Source organism: Theropithecus gelada, chromosome 17, assembly GCF_003255815.1.
Source record: "Theropithecus gelada isolate Dixy chromosome 17, Tgel_1.0, whole genome shotgun sequence".
NCBI classification, from domain to species: Eukaryota; Metazoa; Chordata; class Mammalia; order Primates; family Cercopithecidae; genus Theropithecus; species Theropithecus gelada.
Window position 1 is genome coordinate 12,130,439 of NC_037685.1, and position 23,724 is coordinate 12,154,162.

Here is a 23,724-nt window from a genome sequence, read left to right on the forward strand (position 1 = left end):
TACAATAAAAAGAAATTTCAGTCTTAAAAGCAGTCAGTACAGAATTGATCTCAGCAAACAACACGATTAAGAGGCTAGATAATATTAGGTAATAAGGAAAAAGGCATACATTGTTTCTATCAATGAGAAAACAAAAGGGCAGAAACTCTGAAAAGAGGAGAAAAAAAATATTTGTTAGAAAGTTGAAGTACAAATAGGAACCTAAATCAATGGCATGACTTTTGAGCAGTAGATAAAGTATAAGAAAAAGAATCCAGTCGAACTTAGTACTTAAAACATTTGCTTTGAGCATCACAGTTTCCTTTTCTGTAGTCACATTCTCTGCAGTAAGCAATATTTACAAATAATGAGATGATGCTACAAATAAACCCACAGACCAATCAGAAAAATGATAATTATAGAAGAGGAAAGTAGAATCAAAAGGTAGGGGAATGAGACGCCAAACTCAAATGCAAACAGTGAGAGCGGAATCTGAAATAGGAGATGAAGCCAATGCCCAGAAGCCAGACACAGGATAAGAACCAAACCAAGTTAGAAGCAAAGCAGAGAGCTTCAAACTGATTTCATCTTACCAAAGGATTTCTCTTCATACTAACAGAAATGTTTTCTAATTATTGCTCGTTATGTTTGTTTATTTCCTGTTTGCTTTGTCAGTTTGTGAATTGGGATCTCATGAATAATGATCATTTCATTGTTAATAGTAACATCAATTAGGATAGGACAATTTACGTCAAAAAAGGTCAGTGTAAGACATATTCAAATATTTTCATGGCTATGAACACTTAATATAATAAAGAAGTTCTTACGGCCAGGTGCGGTGGCCCACACCTATAATCCCAGCATTTTGGGAGGCCAAGGCGGGTGGATCATGAGGTCAGGAGTTCAAGACCAGCCTGGCCAAGATGGTGAAACCCCATCTCTACTAAAAATACAAAAAATTAGCCGGGCGTGGTAGTGGGCACCTGTAATCCCAGCTACTCGGGAGACTGAAGCAGAGAATTGCTTAAACCCGGGAGGCAGAGGTTGCAGTGAGCCGAGATCACACCACTGCACTCCAACCTGGGCGACAGAACGAGACTCCATCTCAAAAAAAAAAAAAGTTCTTTCTAATTTTTCCCTTTAGCATGATCCCACGCCTATCTCCAGTAATATAGCCAGAAAAATGCCTCAGTCATTAAAGAGTAAAACACTAAAATAGTGTGTCATGGGTGCATAAATAGACAGACCGTGGAAACAGAGTTTTAAAGTCCATGAATAAATAATATACTTATGGCAGTTTAGTACCTTATTTGGCATTCAGTACCTGATGTTGTTATAGGAGAGCCATCTTGAGGGGACAGTTGTTGGATTCATATGTTTCACCATAAGCCAGGATAAACTAAACAGATCAAAGATCTATATGTTTGAGAAAGAAAAGAGGTCGGGTGCGGTGGCTCATGCCTGTAATCCCAGCACTTTGGGAGGCCGAGGTGGGTGGATCATGAGGTCAGGCGTTCAAGACCAGCCTGGCCAAGATGGTGAAACCCCGTCTCTATTAAAAAGACAAAAATTAGCCGGGCAGGGTGATAGGCACTTGTAATCCCAGCTACTCTGGAGGCTAAGGCAGAGAGTTGCTTGAACCCGGGAAGCAGAGGTTGCAGTGAGCTGAGATCTTGCCACTGCACTCCAGCCTGGGCAACAGATTGAGACTCCATCTCAAGAAAAAGAAAAGAAAAGAAAAACCATAAAAGTAACTTAAGAAAATATAGGAAGAAAACGTGGAGAAGACCATAGAAGAAAAGATTGACATATTCTGCTACATCACAATCAAATGTTCTTCATAACAAAAAAAAGGGAAGGGAGTCATAAACAAAGTCAAGTAAGAGATAAACTGGAAAAATTGACACTCATATTAAAGACAAAGGGCTAATTTCCCTAACATATAAAGAGCTCCTTGAAAGGTATAAGAAAATGACCACTCAGTAGAAAAATGGGCCAAAGTGATCAACTGGAAAAAAAAAAAAAACTGCTTAACTTCGCTGTTAAGAAGGAATGCAAAATAAACATACCCAAACACTTACCAGACTGGCAAAAATCCTAAAAGGTAACAGAAGCTTACATTTTATCAATTATAAAACTAAAGCTCATTGAATTAAATTAGGCAGCCTAAGTTTAACCAATAATAGTGTCAAGAATAGATGTGTCATTTGCTAATAGCTTCGTACTAAAATAGTACCACTACATGTGCTTGGCCAGGTGCAGTGGCTCATGTCTATAATCCCAGCACTTTGGGAGGCCAAGGCTGGAGAATCACTTGAGGCCAGGAGTGAGAGACCAGCCTGAACAACATAGTAAGACCTCATCTCTACCAAAAATTTAAAAATTAGCTGGGTGTGGTGGCATGCGCCTGTAGTCCTAGCTACTCAGGAGGCTGAAGCAGTAGGATAGCTTGAATGAACTGTAATCACACCATAGCACTCTAGCATGGACATCAGAGCAAGACCCTGTCTCTAAAAAAAAGAAATTAAAGTGGGATTTTCTTTGTTCAAATTTACCATAGATATAAATTGGATCATTATGTAAGCCAAATGTAATAAAATTGAAAACGTGTTCTAAATGTTATTTTGGTACCCACTCTAGCTGTGTTACCCTAATAAGAATTTTACAGAATTTTGCTGCTTTTAAAGTGTTCTTTGCCTAGATTTCAGAAACTGCTAATATTTTTTGTATAGTCACTTTAACAAAAGTGGTACTGTGACAACACCCCAAACTGGGGTGATCTTAGGTAAAGCAAAGATGTGAATTTCCCTTCTAATCTCCTAACCAACATCAGGGATGGTTTGTTTACTGTAACTGCTTCTATACCAACAACAGAGGGAAGCCAAAGAGAAACAGAATTATGGCCTCCTTTAGGACACTTGGGGGCCAAAACCCTCTGCTTACCACACTCTGGATTCCTTCCTTTTCTCCCTCCTCACCTGGCCCTTCCTCCCTGCCTCCCCCAACAAGTGTGAGAGACTAAACTCCCCTTTACCTTATTTATCTGTAGAATACTGCTAGATTGTTTTGGAGGGGATTTTTGCTGTTATTTTATCTTCATGCCAAAGATACAAAAGTTATGGCTAATAAAGAGATGTTCTTTCAGATAGAAAGTTTTTCTTTTCATAGGCTTTCCCTTCTACTTATCTTGGTAAGTAGAATAGGAGCTGAAATCTACCATAACACCATACCCATCTGACATCAAATCAATAATTATATACTTCACCGTAGAGGAGCATATAAATGAAACAACATAATCTAGAAAGCAAAAAGAGCCCCCAAATGGCCCAAATAATCATATATCAGATTGGCAATGTCTGCATGTATAGGCATTCTCATGTACATTGGCCAAGCCAGGCCCACTACTACAGAAGGGAGAAAGGATTCTGGCACTGTTTCTTCTGACACCTGTCGTGGCCCTAAAACCTATTAAGGTTATATGGCTTAAACTCAGCAACACTGCTTTAAGATACCCACTCAAGTTAGATGGTTCTAAATAGAACTAATGACAGCCAGAGGAGAAAAGCCTGTAGGAACTTGCTCCAACACAGAGCTGGTGTCTATAAACAGATTAGTAGAAGAGAGCAGAACATGGTTCTATCACCATAACTTTTGTGTTTTGACATGAAGATACAATAAAATAAGAGGAAAAAATTACCTGTTACATAGCCTACCACTGTTCTGTTCTGATAAATAAAGATAAAGGAGAGTTTAGCCTGCCATCTCTCCATTTACTTGTATATGATGTATCAATTTAGTAATTAATCATAAATACCCACTAACTAGTGTTATGTACTAAAGATTTGTCTATGGATATGAAAGACAGATACACTTGGGAGAAAGAACGGGTGAAAATTTTGATCTCTTCAGAAAGTTCATCACAATTAATGCTTAGTTCAAAGGGCAGCTGCAACCAACCCCACTTATCATTTGTAAAAGGATAAGGGATAATACAACTAAAGAAATCCTGAATCTGTATTAAACTTAGTGTTCAACTGCTGACTAGTAGCCAAGATTGGATTCTTTTTCTCTACCATCTTTATATAAGACTTCAAAGGAAATGGGACAGTTTAAAAGAAAGAAGAGAACAAGTTAAATGCTTAAATGATCTACTCAGTAAATATATATAGAACATCTACAGTGGAAGGTAACTATGGCAGTGGTTCCCAAATTTGTCTATTAGAATCACTTGAGATCTTCAAAAATTCCAAAATACAAAAAAATTAGCCGGGCGTGTTGGCGTGCGCCTGTAGTTCCAGCTACTCAGGCACTGAGGCAGGAGGATGGCTTGATCCCGGGAGGTAGAGGCTGCAGTGAGCTGAGACCATGCCACTGCAGTCCAGCCTAGGTGACACTGAGATCCTATCTTAAAAAAAAAAAAAAAAAAAAAAAAATTCCAAAGCCCAGGCCACACTCCACAGCAGTTATCTCGCGATCTCTGGGGTTGGGACACAGTCATCACTGGCAATATTTGAAGCTCCACAGGTGATTCCAGTGTGCAGAAAAACATGGAAACCACTAGACTATAGAATGTTGTAATTGTCAGTTATCATATTAAATGAGTATTAATTATTATAAGATTCATGTGCATGATCGTAATTACTATTTTATTTTCACAATGTATGTGTGTAGTATAATTATTTCTTCTACTTAAAAGTATTTTAATATTATTATTAGTCTGCTTGCTAAAAATCACACTTGCTACTTTCTTCTGTTTTCATATATCAACAGGAATTGGCAGCAATGAAACAGATTCTCGTTACGATGCATAGTAAACATTCTGAGAACAGCTTACTTCTCACTAAAACAGCATCAAAAAATGTGACAGAAAATCAGAAATCAAAGACTTTGAATGTGCCTAAAGAGCATGAAGACAATATATTTACACCTAAACCAACACTCTTTGTAAGTACAGTTTTTAAAACTCATAATTTTAATATTCCCGATTCTTACTAAATGTATTTTACTTAATTTTTTCCTTTCACATTTATGAAGTGAATAGATTCCACAAATATGTTTTATGAAAAGGCCTTGAAGGATTTGCATTAATCCATTTTCTGAATGTGTATATTACCTATCTTATAGATGATAGTATATTTTGCTCTAATTCCTCATAAAGTGTGAAATCAATTAACTGAAATGCACTGTTAGCTAAAAATGTATGTGCACAGAAATTAAAGAAAAAGAAATAAGAAAAATCTGGATTGAAAGCAGGTAAAATACCATAAATATATACAGTTATGTGCCAATTTTTAAAAATAGAGAAAATAAATTAGGAAATATTGAAAACTATATATTTTAACAAATAATAAGAATCAAGATTAAAAGGCAAGAGAATTAAAATAGGAGTAACATTATTAAATATTCCGTTTTACTTCAAATGATTTCTCAATCATGCTTTCATTTCTCAGGAGAAACATGATTTATATCTGCTAAACATGGAGACTCAAAACCAGAAAGATTTTCTCTGTGATATTTTGATTCAGTGAGTCCCCAGAATCTTCATTTTTTTTTAACTCCCGAGATGAGTATAATAATCAGTCAAATATGAGAACTTCTGATCTCAGTCATTTTATTATACATGCAGATAATGCTACTCAAGATTAATAGGATGAAAGAGTTTTTTAGTGATTATATAATTCAACCTCCCCTTTTTAAAAAATGAAAGTTACAGTTTAGATCAAATAAGGGACAATTGGGCAGGCGTGGTGGCTCACACCTCTAATCCCAGCACTTTGGGAAGTCGAAGTGGGAGGATCACCTGAGGTCAGGAGTTCAAGACCAGGCTGGCCAACATAGTGAAACCCTGTCTCTACTAAAAATACAAAAAGTACCTGGGTGTAGTAGCACATACCTGTAGTCCCAGCTACTTGGAAGACTGAGGCAGGAGAATCGTAGGTGCGGTGGCACCACTGCACTCCCGGCCTGGGCGACAGAGTGAAACTCCACCTCAAAAAATAAAATAAAATAGGGACAATTATTTAAGGATACGTGTGGCAGTAATGAAGACTAAGCTGACAGGTGGGAGAAAACAGGATGGTTCAGTTAACTAGCCTGGACACAAGGCGGCTGAGTCCATGCATCTTTTCCTCTGGAGTACATCAGCTTCTCTTTGTTTCTCCCCTAGTTTCTGCTTACTCATATTTTCCACTTCCTCATTAACTTGCTCACAGCCCTTTGTCTTGAAATAGGTTTCTGTACATCCTTTCTGCATCTACTCTCTTATAATGTAGTTCTCCCTGTATTTTTCAAGGCTAAAAATCTAATTGCCATAGCTCATTCTTGTTGGGTGATACCCCTTTTTGGCAAGACTTCCTAAGGTTATTACCCAGCCTACAGAATGGCTGCCCTTAATGGTGAGCAGGAGTCACACAGTTCCAAATACAGCTGCTGAGGACTGTTCATTAAGGGCTATGGCTAGGCAAGTTTTGCTCAGAAAGTTGGCAGAGATTATGGCAGACACTATGCTGTATCTATTATAATCTATAGGAAGAAAGCAGATTGAATACATACATATTAATAGGAAATAGGGTCAGATGAAAACCACAAGATACAGCTGAATACTTAAAGCCTGTCAGCACTCTCTGATCTGCCTTTCTGATCCTGCTCTGCTCCAGGCAGGGGCACTATTCCTTCTGACCCTGACCTTCTACATTTCCGGCTTTAGCTTGGTAACCTGATTGTGATTTCCTGGAATACCAGCTATAATCAGTACATGAGTAACAATAAGATTTCCCCAGTACCTCCAGATAAGGTTATAGAGTGGTGATAAAATTAAGAAGATTCAATATTAGTTGGGTAGTTCTTCCTTCCTTATTTTTGCTTATCTGGATTTTTTATTTTATTCTACAATAAAATTCTTTTTAAATAATAAGGGAAATTTTTTTCAAAAGAGGTACAAGCTCAGCTATGTCCTAATGAAAACTAAGAGGTAATACTATAAACAAGTCAAATCAAGACTATAAGCTAATGCAGACTTAGTAATGTGAACCGACTAGGTAACCTGGGGCAAATCATTACATGTTCCAAGTGTGTTCTTATCTATAAAATTAAGTGAGAGGTTATAATGAAAAGAGTTCTGGACTCCTTTTATTCTAGCATGCTATGATTCTCTTCAGGCATCATTTGTAGTTATTCTTTTGAATATTTTCAATTTTCCTTAAGAATACTTTTTTATATTTTCTCTGAACTTATTGATAAGGAATTTACCATGCCAATATTTGAAGTAAGAGCTAATCATTTTATAATCTCATGGTTTTATACCTAAAATGAAAACATTTCTAAATCCAGATCCTTTGGCTGAAAGTATTTACTGTAGGTATTTCCCCCTGATATTAAATTCAGTGATGGATGGGTGGATGGATGAGCGTTTCCATATGCATTGGCAGTATGAGGCGAGCCACACAAAACTACCATTAACTGGGCAATGGAGTGGGAACAGTGCTATTATGTAGAGGAGGAGAAATAAGAGCGTTACTTTTTTTTTTTTTTTGACACTTAGGTCTTCCTCTGAAGATTTTGTTTGTTTTTGAGATGGAGTCTGTCACTCTGTTGCCCAGGCTGAAGTGCAGTGGCGCAATCTCAGCTTACTGCAACCTCCACCTCCCAGGTTCAAGCGATTCTCCTGCCTCAGCCTCCTGCAGGTTACAGGCGTGTGCCACCACGCCAGGCTGATTTTTGTGTTTTTAGTAGAGGCGAGATTTCACCATGTTGGTCAGGCTGGTCTTGAACTCCTGACCTCATGATCTGCCGACATCGGCCTCCCAAAGTGTTGGGATTACAGGTGTGAGCCACCACACCTGACAAGACATTTTTTTAATGTGCTTTTTTGTATGTATACAAATGTTGTACAGTGTACATGTGATATTTATATATGAAAGCAACCTCAAAAGTTCCTTTTTTAGAAGAACTCTGGCCTTTGAAATGACACATGTGGCAGAATTGTTGTTCAGGCACTTAGTGTACCAACAAAAACTAATTGAACCACAGAATGTAAGTACCTTAAGGACAGAAACTGTATTCCTTTTGTTTTGCATAGCAGCTGAACAAAGGAGATACTCAATAAATATTTGCCGAGGAGAATAAAAAGCAGTTATTTGTCTCCCCAGTTTAGTTATGTTCTTAGCTGTTAAAACTCTAAACTGGGTGTGGAACTTTAATGTTAAAGTGAACTACAGGGAGAATGAAAGCTTCGTCTCGAATGACTCTAGTTAGTGCTACTTCTGCCACAGGCAGCTTCAGTCTTCTTTATTCAGAAACACCCAGTTCATTCCCACTCATCACCTACTTTCTCTCTTAAGGTAGCTTTTTGCTGTGCTATCCCTTTTTTCCCAGCCTCACTTATCTCTTTCTTAGAAAAACCTAGAGCTATTCTAATCTGATTTAGAACAACTTTCCTCCTTCCTTCCTGAGCAGTATGGGACTCTTTTGCTGCTTTTCTGCTGCCATCCTATTCGGAAAATAGAATTTATATTCAGGATTCACATCATGGTCATTATTTTCTCAAAACCTTATTTAAAATACAGATACTAGCAACTCTGCTTTTAGTCTTTTCACCAAGTAGATTGTAAGCGTTAAAACAAAAAAAGAGCTTGAGAGCATTGGCTCACACCTGTAATCCCAGCACTTTGAGAGGCTAGGCAGACAGATCACCTGACGTCAGGAGTTCGAGACCAGCCTGGCCAACATACTGAAACCCCGTCTCTACTAAAAATACCAAAATTATCGAGGCGGGCGGATCACAAGTTCAGGAGATCAAGACCACGGTGAAACCCCGTCTCTACTAAAAGTACAAAAAATTAGCCGGGCGCGGTGGCGGGCGCCTGTAGTCCCAGCTACTCAGGAGGCTGAGGCAGGAGAATGGTGTGAACCCGGGAGGCGGAGCTTGCAGTGAGCCGAGATCACACCACTGCACTCCAGCCTGGGCGACAGAGCGAGACTCCGTCTCAAAAAAAAAAAAAAAAAAAAAACCAAAATTATCCAGGTGTGGTGGTGCATGCCTGTAGTCCCAGCTACCTGGGAGGCTGAGACAGGAGAATCGTTTGGACCTGGGAGGTGGAGGTTGCAGTGAGCCGAGATCATGCCTCCACACTCCAGCTTGGATGACAGAGCAAGACTCTGTCTCAAACAAACAAACAAAAAAAGCCTTAGACTCTAAGTAGGGTAGCAAACAGGACGACTCTGCAGCTCCAGTGTATAGTGTGTGAAGTGTCTGATTTCTGGTGAGTTTATGATGTAGTTCAGGCCTTGATTTGTATTTATCTCGTTGGCTAGCATATGTTGGATAGACGGATTAAGTTTATATAATTGATATATAAGTGGTTATATGAACGACATGATTCCATAGAAGTGGTTTGGAAAGCTACATGTCATCTGGAAAGAAATTTTTTTTTTTTTTGAGACGGACTCTCACGCTGTCGCCCAAGCTAGAGGGCAGTGGCACAGTCTTGGCTCACTGCAACCTCTGCCTCCTGGGTTCAAGTAGTTCTCCTGCCTCGGCCTCCTGAGTAGTTGGGATTACAGGAACATGCCACCATGCCCGCTAATTTTTTTTTTTTTTTTTTTTTTTTTTTTGTAGAGATGGGGTTTTACCATGTTGGCCAGGCTGGTCTCCAAACTCCTGACCTCAGATGATCCACCCACCTCAGCCTCCCAAACTGCTGGATTACAGATGTGAGCCACCACACTCTGTCTGGAAGGAAAATTAGTGTAGTCAATTCAAGAAGTGTTTACTGACTTGACTATATGCAAGAGCCTGTGATGATGATTAAGATAGCATCAGCATACAGGATCAAACTTATTAAACAATAACATAAGGCAAAATCAGTTAGCCTACTTTTTTTGTTTTGTTTTTGGGACAGGGTCTTGCTGTGTCACCCAGGCTGGAGTGCAGTGGCATGAACACGGCTAACTGCAGCCTCAACCTCCCAGGCTCAAGTGATCCTCCCAACTCAGCCTCCCAAATAGCTGAGACCACATGTGCACACCACCACACCGAGCTAAATTTTTTTATTTTTTGTAGAGACAGGATCTCACTGCATTGCTCAGGCTGGTCTTGAACTCCTGGGCTCAAGCAATCCTCCCATCATAGCTATAATCTCAAAGTGCTGGGATTATAGCCAAGAGCCACTACACCTGACCTGGGTATCCTACTTTAAAGGAAATACAGATTGCTATGAAAATTCAAAGAAAGAATAGACACTGTGGTTTTGGAGGACTCTAGGTTGCCCTGTCAGAAAGGAAGTATTTGAGCTTGGCTTTAAAGAATGCATGGATTTTGACAAGTGAAGATCAGCGTTATTTAGAAATTCCAAGAACAAAGAAAATATTGTATTGGCCAGGCATGGTGGCTTACGCCTGTAATCCCAACACTTTGGGAGGCGGAGGTGGGCGGCTCACCTGAGGTCAGGAGTTCAAGACCATCCTGGCCAACATGGTGAAACCCCATCTCTACTAAAAATACAAAAATTAGCCAGGTGTGGTGGCAGGCACGCGTAATCCCAGCTACTCAGGAGGCTGAGATAGGTGAATCGCTTGAACCCAGGAGGCGGAGGTTGCAGTGAGCTGAGATTGTGCCACTGCACTCCAGCCTGGGTGACAGAATGAGATTCTGTCTCAAAAAAAAAAAAAAAGAAAAAGAAAACAAAATATGGTATTCACAAAATATTTTCTAACTTGTGCTCCTTTTTAGTTGTTGAAGAATAGGATGTCTAATATGTCTTTTCTATATCTAGACTTTATTCCTTTCTGACTATATTCTTACGTCTGACTTTAGCCAATTCACTATCTATTCATCCTTTCCCTTAGTACAAAGGGAAATAAAAGTAGATAGGTTATACCTAGTCACATTAATAGAGACAGAAAGTAGAATGGTGGGGCCGGGCGCGGTGGCTCAAGCCTGTAATCCCAGCACTTTGGGAGGCCGAGACGGGCGGATCACGAGGTCAGGAGATCGAGACCATCCTGGCGAACATGGTGAAACCCCGTCTCTACTAAAAAAAATACAAAAAACTAGCCGGGCGAGGTGGCGGGCGCCTGTAGTCCCAGCTACTCGGGAGGCTGAGGCAGGAGAATGGTGTGAACCCGGGAGGCGGAGCTTGCAGTGAGCTGAGATTCGGCCACAGCACTCCAGCCTGGGCAACAGAGCGAGACTCCGTCTCAAAAAAAAAAAAAAAAAAGAAAGTAGAATGGTGGTTGCCAGGAGCTAGGGGGTATGGGAATTTATTGTTTAACAAGTAGAGAGTTTCAGTCAAGCAAGATGAAAAGAGTTCTATGGATGGATAGTAGTGATCGTTGCATCATAATGTGAATGTATGTAATACCACTGATCTGTACATTTAAAAATCGTTGGCTGGGCATGGTGGCTCACACCTGTAATCCCAGCACTTTGGGAGGCCGAGGTGGGTGGATCACCTGAGATCAGGAGTTCGAGACCAGCCTGACCAACATGGAGAAACCCCATCTCTACTAAAAGTACAAAAATTAGCCAGGCATGATAGCACATGCCTGTAATCCCAGCTACTCGGGAGGCTGAGGCAGGAGAATCGCTTGAACCCAGGAGGGGGAGGTTGCAATGAGCCGATACCGCACTACTGCACTCCAACCTGGGCAACAAGAGTGAAACTCCATCTCAAAGAAAAATAAAAATAAATAAAAATAGTTAAAGTAATAAATGTTATGTTGTATGTATTTTACCAGAATCTTCTTTTTAAAAACGTTTTAAAGCCTGGGCAAAAACTTTTGTGAGACCCTGCCTCTACAAAAAAAAAAAAAAATGTTTTTTAAATTAGCCAGGCATGGTGGTATGTGCCTGTGGTGCTAAGCTACTTGGGAGTCTGAGGCAGGAGGATCACATGAGCCCAGTGAGCCATGTTCACGCCACTGCCCTCAAGCCTGGGTGACAGAGCAAGACCCTGTCTCAAAATAAAATATATAAAATGATGAAATATAATATAAAATAAAAAATAAACTGAAATTTTTAATTTAATTTAAAAGTTGTAAGTAGATAGGTTATAAAAATAGTTTTTCTCATTTGTTCATGAGGGAAAGTTTATAATTTTATCAAAAATGGAATGTAGCAGTTATTTATAAGGTAGTAATATAATGAGTATAATTGGTTGTATTTAGACAAGTGACAAGGATGCCACACTAGGGTAGCGTCATCACAGAATCATGTCCTAACACTGTGCCTCCCAACATTTCTTATAACACATGTGGAACATTAGAATAGAATATTTATATGACACAACAGGATAGCTGAACTTTGCTGGTAGACTGAAGGGACTCCAGCCACCCCAGACACTGAGGGCTGAGAAGATCAGAAGCACCACATACCTGTAACACTTCTGTGTCATAGTTGTGTTTGGAAGCTCTGGTCTCACTGTTTTTTTCTTTTCTTTTTCTTTTTCTTTTCTTTTTTTTTCTTTCTTTTTTTTTGAGATGGAGTCTTGCTCTGTCACCCAGGCTGGAGTGCAGTGGTACAAACTCAGCTCACTACAACCTCCACCTCCTGGGTTCAAGCTATTCTCCCATCTCGGCCTCCTGAGTAGCTGGGATTACAGGGACACGCCACCATGCCAAGCTAATTTTTGTATATTTAATGAAGGCGGGGTTTCACCATATTGGCCATGCTGGTCTCAAACTCCTGACCTCAAGTGATCTGCCCACCTAGGCCTCCCAAAGTGCTGGGATTACAGGAATGAGCCATTGGGCCTGGCCCGGTCTCACTCTTTTATGTTTAATGTAGACTCATCTCACCAAAGTATGACCAGACCTCAAAATATCTAGCTGTTTACATGTACATTTTTAAATATTCATTTTTTAATTTCTAGTGTCAGGAACACTAATTGTAACCTCTTCCTGATGTTATTTAATTTAGCTGGTAAGCTAAACTAAAAGTCAGGAATTTTTTGGTGAACATGGAATGAAGCTGACTGATCTCAGACAGCTTCACATCTTGTTAGTGGTAAAGCCACATCAACTGTCTTAAACTCACTTAAGTTGGGCCCTGCCTGTGAGGACTTCTCAATATTTATTTATTTGATTTCCAGTTTAGAACTTTTTTGGAAAATAAATTATATCTACCAGACAGACTTTTTTTCCTTAGAGAAGTAGTACTGGTTAAACACTAATAGATTGTTAATTCCTAGCTCTTTTTTTAGATTACAGGAGTTATCCACCAGGCTTATTATGTCTGCATTTGTCAGTCATCATTGTTTCTAATTTTAACTAACTTTCTCCATGGGTTATAATGCCCATGTTATATATTAACGTTTTAACTGGCTAATTCTGGATGACACAGCAGTATCTATCTTATCAGTTATTTGTTTCCAAAATCACCTTGTAACATAGTAAATTACTTCTGGTAAGTTTCCAGTTAGTCTTGTCATTTGTTTCTACAATGGCTTTGTGCTCTGTTTCCTAAATCTGGAATATAGTATACTTTAGGGCCTGTTAATACTCTACTAACAATTTAAGGTTTTTATTAATGTGTATGCATATATATGTGTGTGTATATATATTTTATGTGTACGTAAAATATATATGCATATATATTTATATACATATCTATAAAGCACTTCATATTATGAAGCCTATAAGCCTTATATTTAAAATAAGGACCCTACTCAGTTAAATGGTTAATCCCATTAATACCTGAAGCAGAATGTCAAATTTTGTCATATAAAGCACCATCTTATGGATATAAAGGGAAGTATCTTTAATAAAATAGAAAAAAGAACCACTACTGATCAAACAGCTAAAAGAATGGAATTATCAAAATAAAAAGCAGTTAATTTTTTTTTTTTTTTTTTTTTTTGAGATGGAGTCTCACTCTGTCACCCAGACTAGAGTGCAGTGGCACAATCTTGGCTCACTGCAACCTTCACTGCCTGGGTTCAAGCACTTCTCCAAAAATCAATTAACTATACATCTGAATTATTTTGCTGTGCCCATTTTAACAATCAGTTACCACGAGCCAGCAAACTCTATTGTATATTCTTTGTTTGCTTGTTTTTTTTTGTTTACCTTTTTTAAAAAATGTCAAAACTAGGCCAGGCGCAGTGGCTCACACCTGTAACCCCAGCACTTTGGGAGGCCAAGGCGGGCAGATCACCTGAGGTCAGGAGTTCAAGACCAGCCTGACAGGCCGGGCGTGGTGGCTTAAGCCTGTAATCCCAGCACTTTGGGAGGCCGAGACGGGCGGATCACGAGGTCAGGAGATCGAGACCATCCTGGCTAACACGGTGAAACCCCATCTCTACTAAAAAAATACAAAAAACTAGCCGGGCGATGTGGCGGTCGCCTGTAGTCCCAGCTACTCGGGAGGCTGAGGCAGGAGAATGGTGTAAACCTGGGAGGCGCAGCTTGCAGTGAGCTGAGATCCGGCCACTGCACTCCAGCCTGGGCAGCAGAGCGAGACTCCGTCTCAAAAAAAAAAAAAAGAAAAAAAAAAAAGACCAGCCTGACCAACATGGAGAAATCTCGTCTCTACTAAAAATACAAAATTAGCCAGGCGTGGTGGCGCATGCCTGTAATCCCAGCTACTCAGGAGGCTGAGGCAGGAGAATCGCTTGAACCCAGGAGGCGGAGGTTGCAGTGAGCCAAGATTGCACAATTGCGCTCCAGCCTGGGTGACAAGAGCAAAACCACATCTCAAAAAAAAAAAAAAAAGTCAAAACCATTCTTAGCATGCAGCCTGTACAAAAACAGACCATGGACCATAGTTTACTGGTCCATGATGTATCTCAGGAGTTGATAAAAAGCTTAGAAACTTCCAGTGTCTGGAACTTAGGGCTATCACTAATGGCTAGCACATTACTGACTAAAATATCTGGAAATGAAGATTATACATTTTATGAAAATCAGAAATAAACTTTTCAGAAGCAGTGTTATCTACTTGGAATCTGTTCAGATTTTGGTAGTGAGACTTACATGCTAATGTAGTTGAGAAATCACTGTGACATATTCTATGCTAATGTAATTAACAGAGAACCTGAATTTCAGACAATAATATAACTGAAGGAAAAAGTTCACCAATCGAAGGATTGAAAATATCTTTGAATGATATAAGTAAATTTGAGTTCATACAGCAAAATATGCTGTTTCCATGCCTTACTGGTTAATTACCATTTCCACTCAAAAATCAGGCTGTTGCTTAGAATCATAAGTACTACCCCTGATGCTTGTCAAGGGTGATGTTGCCTGATTAGTTGGAAACATATTATTGCATTACTGTAGTAGAATTTTCTTTTGTCTTGCATACTAGAAAGGCTTGAATTGACTCACATGAAACCTTATGTCTAGACTTAAATAGATCCAAAAGGCTTTTGTCATAGCAGAACCAAACATTCATTCATTCATTGAAAAATGTTTATTGAGCACTTACTTTGTGCCAAGTACTATTCCAAAAAGTAGAGATATAAACAATTCCTGCCTCTGTGGACCTTACATTTGTGGATAGAGATAGACTATAAACCAACAAACAAAAAAATAAATAAATTGAGTAGGATGTGAAAACATGACAAATGCTATGGAAAAAAATATATGAGGTAACTAAGAAGTCCTCGATTTGCCCACTTTGCAAAATTAATAAATAGCTAGAACCTGTGCTTTAACCACTGTACTATATGGTGCTCAAACCACAAAAATCAAAGGAGGCATGACATCGAACACCTACTGCTGGCGAGACACTGCTGCATGCTGAAGATACAACATGAGATAAAATAAATGGTATAAACCAAGAGTATAAGAATCAGCATCTTTAGGAATTGTGTCCCACTGCTAGTTCAGCCGCTTTAGCAAATTGTTCAGTGTCTCACATACAGGCCTGGAGATAACTATTTCAGGACAAGTATGTGGCCCTATGAAGTCATCAGGAACCTAGGTTCCCTCTTCCTTTCTCTTCAACCATCCTTAGAGTGTGGCATCTGTTCTTAGAATCACAGTATGGTTGCTCTGGCCACAGCCATCACGTCTGCATTTTAAGCAGGAAATGAGAAAACGGGAGGAAAATAGTCTCTCTTTCCAAAGGAGTTTTTCCGTAAGTCCTACCAGACGTCTTCAACTTATATCCCATTGGCCAAAACTTAGTCATGTGACCACACCTAGCAGCAAGGAAGGCTGATAAATGTTTTATACAGGATGAATCTGTTGCTTTACTGATAAAATCAGAGTTCTGTTATTAAGAAGGGGGAAATAGATACAGGCTAGACAGCCAGCAACCTCTGCACTTGATCTCAGCCAAAAGGCCGAGACGTGATCCCAGCAGCCTCTGTAACAGGATTTGATTCATTTTTATATTCCCAGAACCTAACACAAGGACTGGCACAGAGTAGTTAGTCAAATAAATGCTATTAAACTAATCTCAAGTACAAACAATTTAGTTCATGTTGGAGAGTGTCAAGAAACAGGATTAGATATGTAAGTATGGGCCAGATCCTAAAGGGGCTGGTCTTCTAAGTGAAATGTGGTTAGAACATGACAGTGATGGTAAAGTTCACCCAAAATAACCTGGGAATAAGGAACATATCTTAGTCCTAGGGGAACAGACTTTGAAATTAAAATGGTTGTGATAAAACATCTGAAAAGTTACCCTATGAAGTAGCAAGGCAGTTGATCCCCAAGACACAAGGTACACTTGACTGTGGCAAATCTGTCTCATTAACACATCTAGGGAGAAAACATATTAGGGGTGGGAGTAATGGTCTCCAATGTAACAGACACACATAAAAGGAGAGTAAGGAAGAACTATCTGCCATTGAAATTCTTATACTGCCCTTTCTGAGTATTAAGATTCTTTTTTAATGCCAAAGTTTTTATTTACCTTTTCCCTGTAAACACCGAGTAGTAGTAAAAATTTTAGTATCAGCTGATTGAGGAAATGCAAATGTACAAACCAATTCTGCACCCTTTGGTACAATCCTGAGGATCTGTAGCTTAGTCTATAGCAGTTGCTTTCACTTTTTTTGTCCAGGAGTCACAGTTAAGAAAACCATTTACATTATGACCTAGTGATGATCACACAGTTTCTCAAAACAGAACTTACCCCCACTATGGCCAATACTCAGATATTTTCTGTGCTGGTTTTTTTTTTTTTTTTTTTTTCTTCTCAATTCTGGTCTTTTACCTACTAGAGTTCATTACCCGTGGGTTGGGACCTGCAATTTAAAGAACAATGGCAGCCGGGTGCAGTGGCTTACGCCTGTAATCCCAGCACTTTGGAAGACCGAGGCAGGCGAATCACCTGAGATCAGGAGCTCCAGACCAGCCTGGCCAACATGGTGAAACCCTGTCTCTACTAAAAATACAAAAATTAGCCGGGTGTGGTGGTACATGCCTGTAATCCCAGCTACTCAGGAGGCTGAGGCAGAATTGCTTGAACCCAGGAGGCGGAGGTTGCAGTGAGCCAAGATTAACTGCACTCCAGCCTGGGCAACAGAGTGAGACGTCGGGTCAAAATAAATAAATAAACAAAATAAAGAACAATGGCATACATGTCCTTCTATGACCAAGAATAGTGAGAGCCCTAGACTTTTAGCTAGCTCACCTTTCCCAGTCACCCAAATCTATCTGATCATTTAAGAATCATGCAGTTCCCTAGTTTTACTCTGACTTTTCCTTATCTTAACAACAAATAAAAAGCTGAGCCAGAAAATCACCTTTTCTTTTCTTTTCTTTTTTTTTTTTTTTTTTTTTTATTTGAGACAAGAGTTTTTCACTCTTGTTGCCCAGGCTGGAGTGCAGTGGCATGATCTCGGCTCACTGCAACTTCCACCTCCTGGGTTCAAGCAGTTCTCCTGCCTCAGCCTCCCAAGTAGCTGGGATTACAGGTGCCTGCCACCATACCCGGCTAATTTTTGTATTTTTAGTAGAGAAGGGGTTTCGCCATGTTGGCCAAGCTGTTCTCAAACTCCTGACCTCAGGTGATCCCCCCGTCTTGGCCTCCCAGAGTGCTGGGATTACAGGCGTGAGTCACCGCACCCAGCCAACTTTTCTTAAATACCTAATAGAAGTGAGGTCACAGGGCAAACCGCTGCCCCCAAAAGTGGACAGGTAGGCCAATACAGAGAATGATGATGTATCAGAGCAAAAACTTCCATGATGGGAACCAGTGCTGGGGTAGGGAAACCTGAATGTAACTGCTGGAAGTTAGGTATGGACAAGTCTGAAAGTTAAAAACTCCAGTCATAGAAGTAATCCCCACACTCTTGTGAGTTTTAACTTTGGAAGCTTGACCTAGTTCTTACAGTAAATATTGGGAGAAAATCCCCTTCCATTTCCAGCAGTGGGAGGGAAAAGAGGACATTTTGAAAGATGTTAGAGAACTCAGTTCTCAATTCTCAACAAGGTCTCCCCTCAGGAGAAACTATTTAACTAGAAGCTACCCTGCTGGGGCTTTATCAAAGCCTAACTGACCTGAGAAAAACACAATACCCAATCCAGCCCACCAAGCCACCATGGCCCACCTAAGAAGGCAAAAAACTGAGAAGCATGTGTGAAGTTCACATTCCAGAGGCACACTGTCACTGAAAGACTGAGACCTAATCATAGGACCATAGGATGACTTCCCTACCCCCACGCCTTACCACCACATTACCAAAGGCCCATTTATAGCAGTTTGTTTTACCCAGTACAGTATGTCCAATTATCAGGAAAAACTTAACCAGGTAGACTAAAAGCCAAAAAAAACAGTTTGAAGAGACAGTGCAAGCATCAGAACCAGAGTCAACTGTGCCATAAATGTTGGAATTACCAGACAGAGAACCTAAAACAACTATGATTAGAATGCCAAGGGCTGCAATAGATAAAGTAGACAACATGCAAGAACAGATGGGCACTGTGAGCAGAAAGATGAAAATCCTAAGAAAGAACCCCACAAAAGGAGAAATACTAGAGATCAAAACCGCTATAACAGAAATGACAAATGCTGGCCGGGCATGGTGGCTCACACCTGTAATCCCAATACTTTGGGAGGCCAAGGCGGGCAGATCATCTGAGATCAGGAGGTCGAGACTAGCCTGACCAACATAGTGAAACCCCATCTCTACTAAAAATACAAAAATTAGCCAGGTGTGATGGAGGGCACCTGTAATTCTAGCTAATCGGGAGCCTGAGGCAGGAAAATTGCTTGAACCTGGGAGGCTGAGGTTTCAGTGAGTCGAGATCACACCACTGCATTCCAGCCTGGACAACAGAGTGAGACTCCATCTCGAAAACACAAATAAATGACAAATGCCTTTGATAATCTGATTAGTACAGTGGACATAGCTGAGGAAGGAATCTCTAACCTTGAGAATATTTCAGGCCAGGCACAGTGGCTCATGCCTGTAATCCCAGCACTTTGGAAGGGTGAGAGAATCACTTGAACCCAGGAGTTCAAGTTCCAGACCAACTTTCGCAACATAAGAGACCCTGTCTACACACACACACACACACACACACACACACACACACACACAGAGCCAGGTGCTGTGGTGCACACCTGTTGTCCTAGCTACTCAAAGAGGTGAAGTGGGAGGATCGCTTGAGCCCAGAAGGTCAAGGCTGCAGTGAGCCATGATCATGCCACTGCACTCTAGGCTGGGCAACAGAGCAGGACCCTGTGTCCACCAAAAAAATAATAATAATAATAATAAGTGTATTTTAACAGAAACCTCTAAAAAAGAGAATATCCAAGGACTAAAGGATGACTACAAAAGCTATAGCATATATTTAATGAGACTATTAGAAGGAGAAGGAAGAAAGAAAGGAAGAGATATTTGAAACAATAATGACAGAATTCCCCCCAAGCTAATGTCAGACACCAAACCACAGACTCAGAGAACTCTGAGAACATCAAGAAAGATAAATGCAAAAAGAAAAAAAAAAAAAAACTACACTTAGGCATATCATTTGCATATCATTTTCAAACTACAGAACATTGAGATAAAGACAAAATCCTAGCCTGGGCAACATGACGAAACCCCATCTCTATAAAAAATATAAAAATTGCCGGGTGCGGTGGCTCACACCTATAATCCTAGCACTTTGGGAGGCCGAGGCGGGTGGATCACAAGGTCAGGAGTTCGAGACCAGCATGGCCAACATGGTGAAACCCCGTCTCTACTAAAAATACAAAAATTAGCTGGGTGTGGTAGCGCATGCCTGTAATCCCAGCTAATCCGGAGGCTGAGGCAGGAGAACTGCTTGTCCTGGGACCCGGGAAGCAGAGGTTGCAGTAAGCCAAGACCACGCCATTGCACTCCAGCCTGGGCAACAAGAATGAAACTCTGTCTCAAAAAAAAAAAAATACATTTTACATATATACATATATACATATATACATATATACATATATATATATATATATGTTAGCTGAGAGTAATGGCATGCACCCATATTCCCAGGTACTCAGGAGGGTGAGGCGGGACGATCACTTGAGCCCAGGAGGTTGAGGCTATAGTTAGCCATGATCACACCACACCAGCCTGGGTGACAGAGCGAGAGCCTATCTCAAAAAGAAGAAAAAAAATCCTGAAAGAATCCGGAGGAAAATAACACCTTACCTATAGAGAAGCAAAGATAAGGATTACATCTGACTTCTCAGAAACAATGCAAGCAAGAAAAGAGTGGAGTGAAACATTTAAAGTTATGAAAGAACAAAACCACCAACCTAAAATTCTGTACCCTAAAAAATTATTCTTTTCAGAAGTGAAAGAAAAATAGACTTTCCCAGAGAAACAAAAATTGGAGGAATTTAATCCATAACTTTTCAAAACAGAAAGCATTAGGTCCAGATGGGTTCACTGTTGAATCCCTTCCCTCCCCTCCCCTCCCACTTTTTCCTCCTTAGTAGCTGGGACTACAGGCACATGCCACCATGCCCAGCTAAAATTGCACCTATTCTCTACAATCTCTTTCATTGGATAGAAGCAGAGAGAATACTTCCCAGCTCATTTTGCAAGGCCAGCATTGCCCTAATTGCAAAATCAAACAAAGATATTAGAGGAAAACAAAACTACAGACCAGTATCTCTCATGAATGTAGATACAAAAATCTATGAGGATTTCAAGGGCAGTGAAAATATTACGTGATACTATATATTATGATACTATAATGGTGGATGCCTGTCTATAGACATTTGTCCAAACCCATAAAATGCATAGTACCAAGAGTGAACCCAAATGCAAACTGTGGACCTTGGGTGATAATGACATGTCAGTATAGGCTCATCAGTTGTAACAAATGTACCATTGGGCTAAGGGATATTAATAATGGAGGAGGCTGTGCATGTGTGGAGCCAGAGGGTATGTGGAGTATCTCTGTACCTTCCTCTCAATTGTTTTTTGAGACAGTCTTGCTCTATTGCCCAGGCTTGAGTGTAGTGGCATGATCACAGCTCACTTCAGCCTTGACCTCCTGGGCTCAAGTAATCTCCTTCCCCCCCCGCCCCCCGACATAATGTCTTGCTCTGTCACCTAGACTGGAGTGCAGTGGCACAATCTCAGCTCACTGCAACCTCCACCTCCCAGCTTCAATTATCCTGTCTCAGGCTCCTGAGTAGCTGGGATTATAGGTGTGCATTACCATGCCTGGCTAATTTTTTGTATTTTTAGTAGAGATAGGGTTTCACCATGTCGGCCAGGCTGGTCTCAAACTCCTGACCTCAAGTGATCCACCTTCCTTGGCCTCCCAAAGTGCTGGTATTACAGGCATGAGCCACCGTACCCATCGTCAAGTGATCTCACCTCCACTTCCCGTGTTAACTGAGACTACAGGTGCATGCCACCATGCCTGGCTAATTTGTTTTTTCTTTTCATGGAGATGGGGTCCCACTATGTTGCCCAGGCTAGTCTTGAACTCCTGGGCCTAAGCAGTCCTCTCACCTCAGCCTCCCAAAGTCCTGGGATTATAAGCATGAGCTACCGTGCCCAGCCAAAATACAGTGAAGTTCTGAATGTTTTATTCTGTAATTCACCTCCCCTACTTTTTTCTTTCTATTCTGTACAGCCTGTCTCCTTTTAGGCTGAAATGCTTGAGCAATAAACGCAAGAAATAATCTGGTAAATACTTAGAAATTCATAAGATCCAAAACACAATAATTTGGATATAGTAATTATTTAATAAATATCTATTGAGTGAATGAATATTATCTATAAATGAGACAACTAAAAAGAAGTCATGGCCGGGCGCGGTGGCTCAAGCCTGTAATCCCAGCACTTTGGGAGGCCGAGACGGGCGGATCACGAGGTCAGGAGATCGAGACCATCCTGGCTAACATGGTGAAACCCCGTCTCTACTAAAAAATACAAAAAACTAGCCGGGCGCGGTGGCGGGCGCCTGTAGTCCCAGCTACTCGGAAGGCTGAGGCAGGAGAATGGCGTGAACCCGGGAGGCGGAGCTTGCAGTGAGCAGAGATCCGGCCACTGCACTCCAGCCTGGGCGGCAGAGCGAGACTCCGTCTCAAAAAAAAAAAAAAAAAAAAAAAGAAGTCATGTCATTGATTTTTTATAATTCTCTTTGAAAATAAAATCAATTTGTAAAATAATTACATACCCAGAAAATTTTAAGTATAGGCTTTGAGCAAGAAAACACAGATGTATGTTTTTTCTACCACATACCTACCAGGTGGGAGATTATTTACAGCAAAAGACAAAGTCTTTGCCCTTAAATATCCTTTCTGAATTAAGAAAAGCAATTTTTTAGTAGAGTTTACATATAAAAAACCTCAATGTATCTAGTTCTCTGAATTGCCTCTCTTGTCCTCCTTGTAAGCATTGTATTGGATTTTCTTTTTTTAAAACAGACTAAAAAAGAAGCACCTGAGTGGTCTAAGAAACAAAAGATGAAGACCTAATGTTGTGGATGGGAAGCACCTGTAGACCGTTATTTACTCCTGAAGTTCTTTTTCTGATGGAAAACAAAATTCATCTTAATCATGTACTCAGCATTTTTTAAATAACAATGTTTATTTGAACTAGTGTTAAATTAACAAATTTAGTATAATCAAAATGTGTAAAGAACAAATAATATACTTTATATTTGTTTCTTTCTATTTTACAAAATAAATATATATGCTATGGTTTAAATTTTGGAGCTTTTTTAAATGTTCAATGCATTTTAAGTGTGTGGCTTATAAATATTTTGCTGAGTATTTTTCTATACTACATAAATTCTGAGTTTAAATGTCATACACAAATACCAAGGCACTTTGCATTTTTAAAAATTAAGAATCATTTGTGAAGTCTACTACAAGGCACTTCAAATGCCCAGTAATGGTGGTCAGATACAGATTGTTGACTCTTTTTTGAAGTTCTGTTTTTTTCTTATATTTTATACTACTATTAACCAATAAAATCTGGCAGAAAGTCTGTTATTCCATTGGTAAAGTGAAAGTTTGGTGGAAAGTCTGTTGCTACATCAGTCGTAACAGATGCAGTGTGGATCAGATTTCCAGTCAGTGAGAAAAAAGAAAATCAATAGGATTTTCTTTTGTCATAAAATATGCTCCATTTTTCATTGAAGCTGTATACTTTAAAAGAAAGGAAGGAGGCAAGAGAGAAAAAAAGGAAAGAAATATGTATATACACACATACATATATATGCATGTCCAGGTTTTTCAACCACAATTGACATTTTTTTGTTTTTTGAGATGAAGTCTCGCTCTGTCGCCAGGCTGGAGTGCAGTGGCGTAATCTCAGCTCACTGCAGCCTCCACCTTCCAGGTTC

At 40.0% G+C, this 23,724-nt stretch overlaps 1 protein-coding gene across 1 annotated transcript in view; it reads left to right on the forward strand.

Moving 5' to 3' along the window:
* PIBF1 (progesterone immunomodulatory binding factor 1) overlaps positions 1–23,119 on the forward strand; it is a 238,480-nt gene extending 215,361 nt beyond the window's left edge. The window contains exons 17-18 of the mRNA XM_025363989.1: positions 4,750–4,923; positions 22,802–23,119. Coding sequence (XP_025219774.1) covers positions 4,750–4,923; positions 22,802–22,852 — 225 coding nt within the window. The 3' untranslated portion in view covers positions 22,853–23,119. The remainder of the gene's footprint in view (positions 1–4,749; positions 4,924–22,801) is intronic.
* The last annotated feature ends 605 nt before the right edge of the window (positions 23,120–23,724 follow it).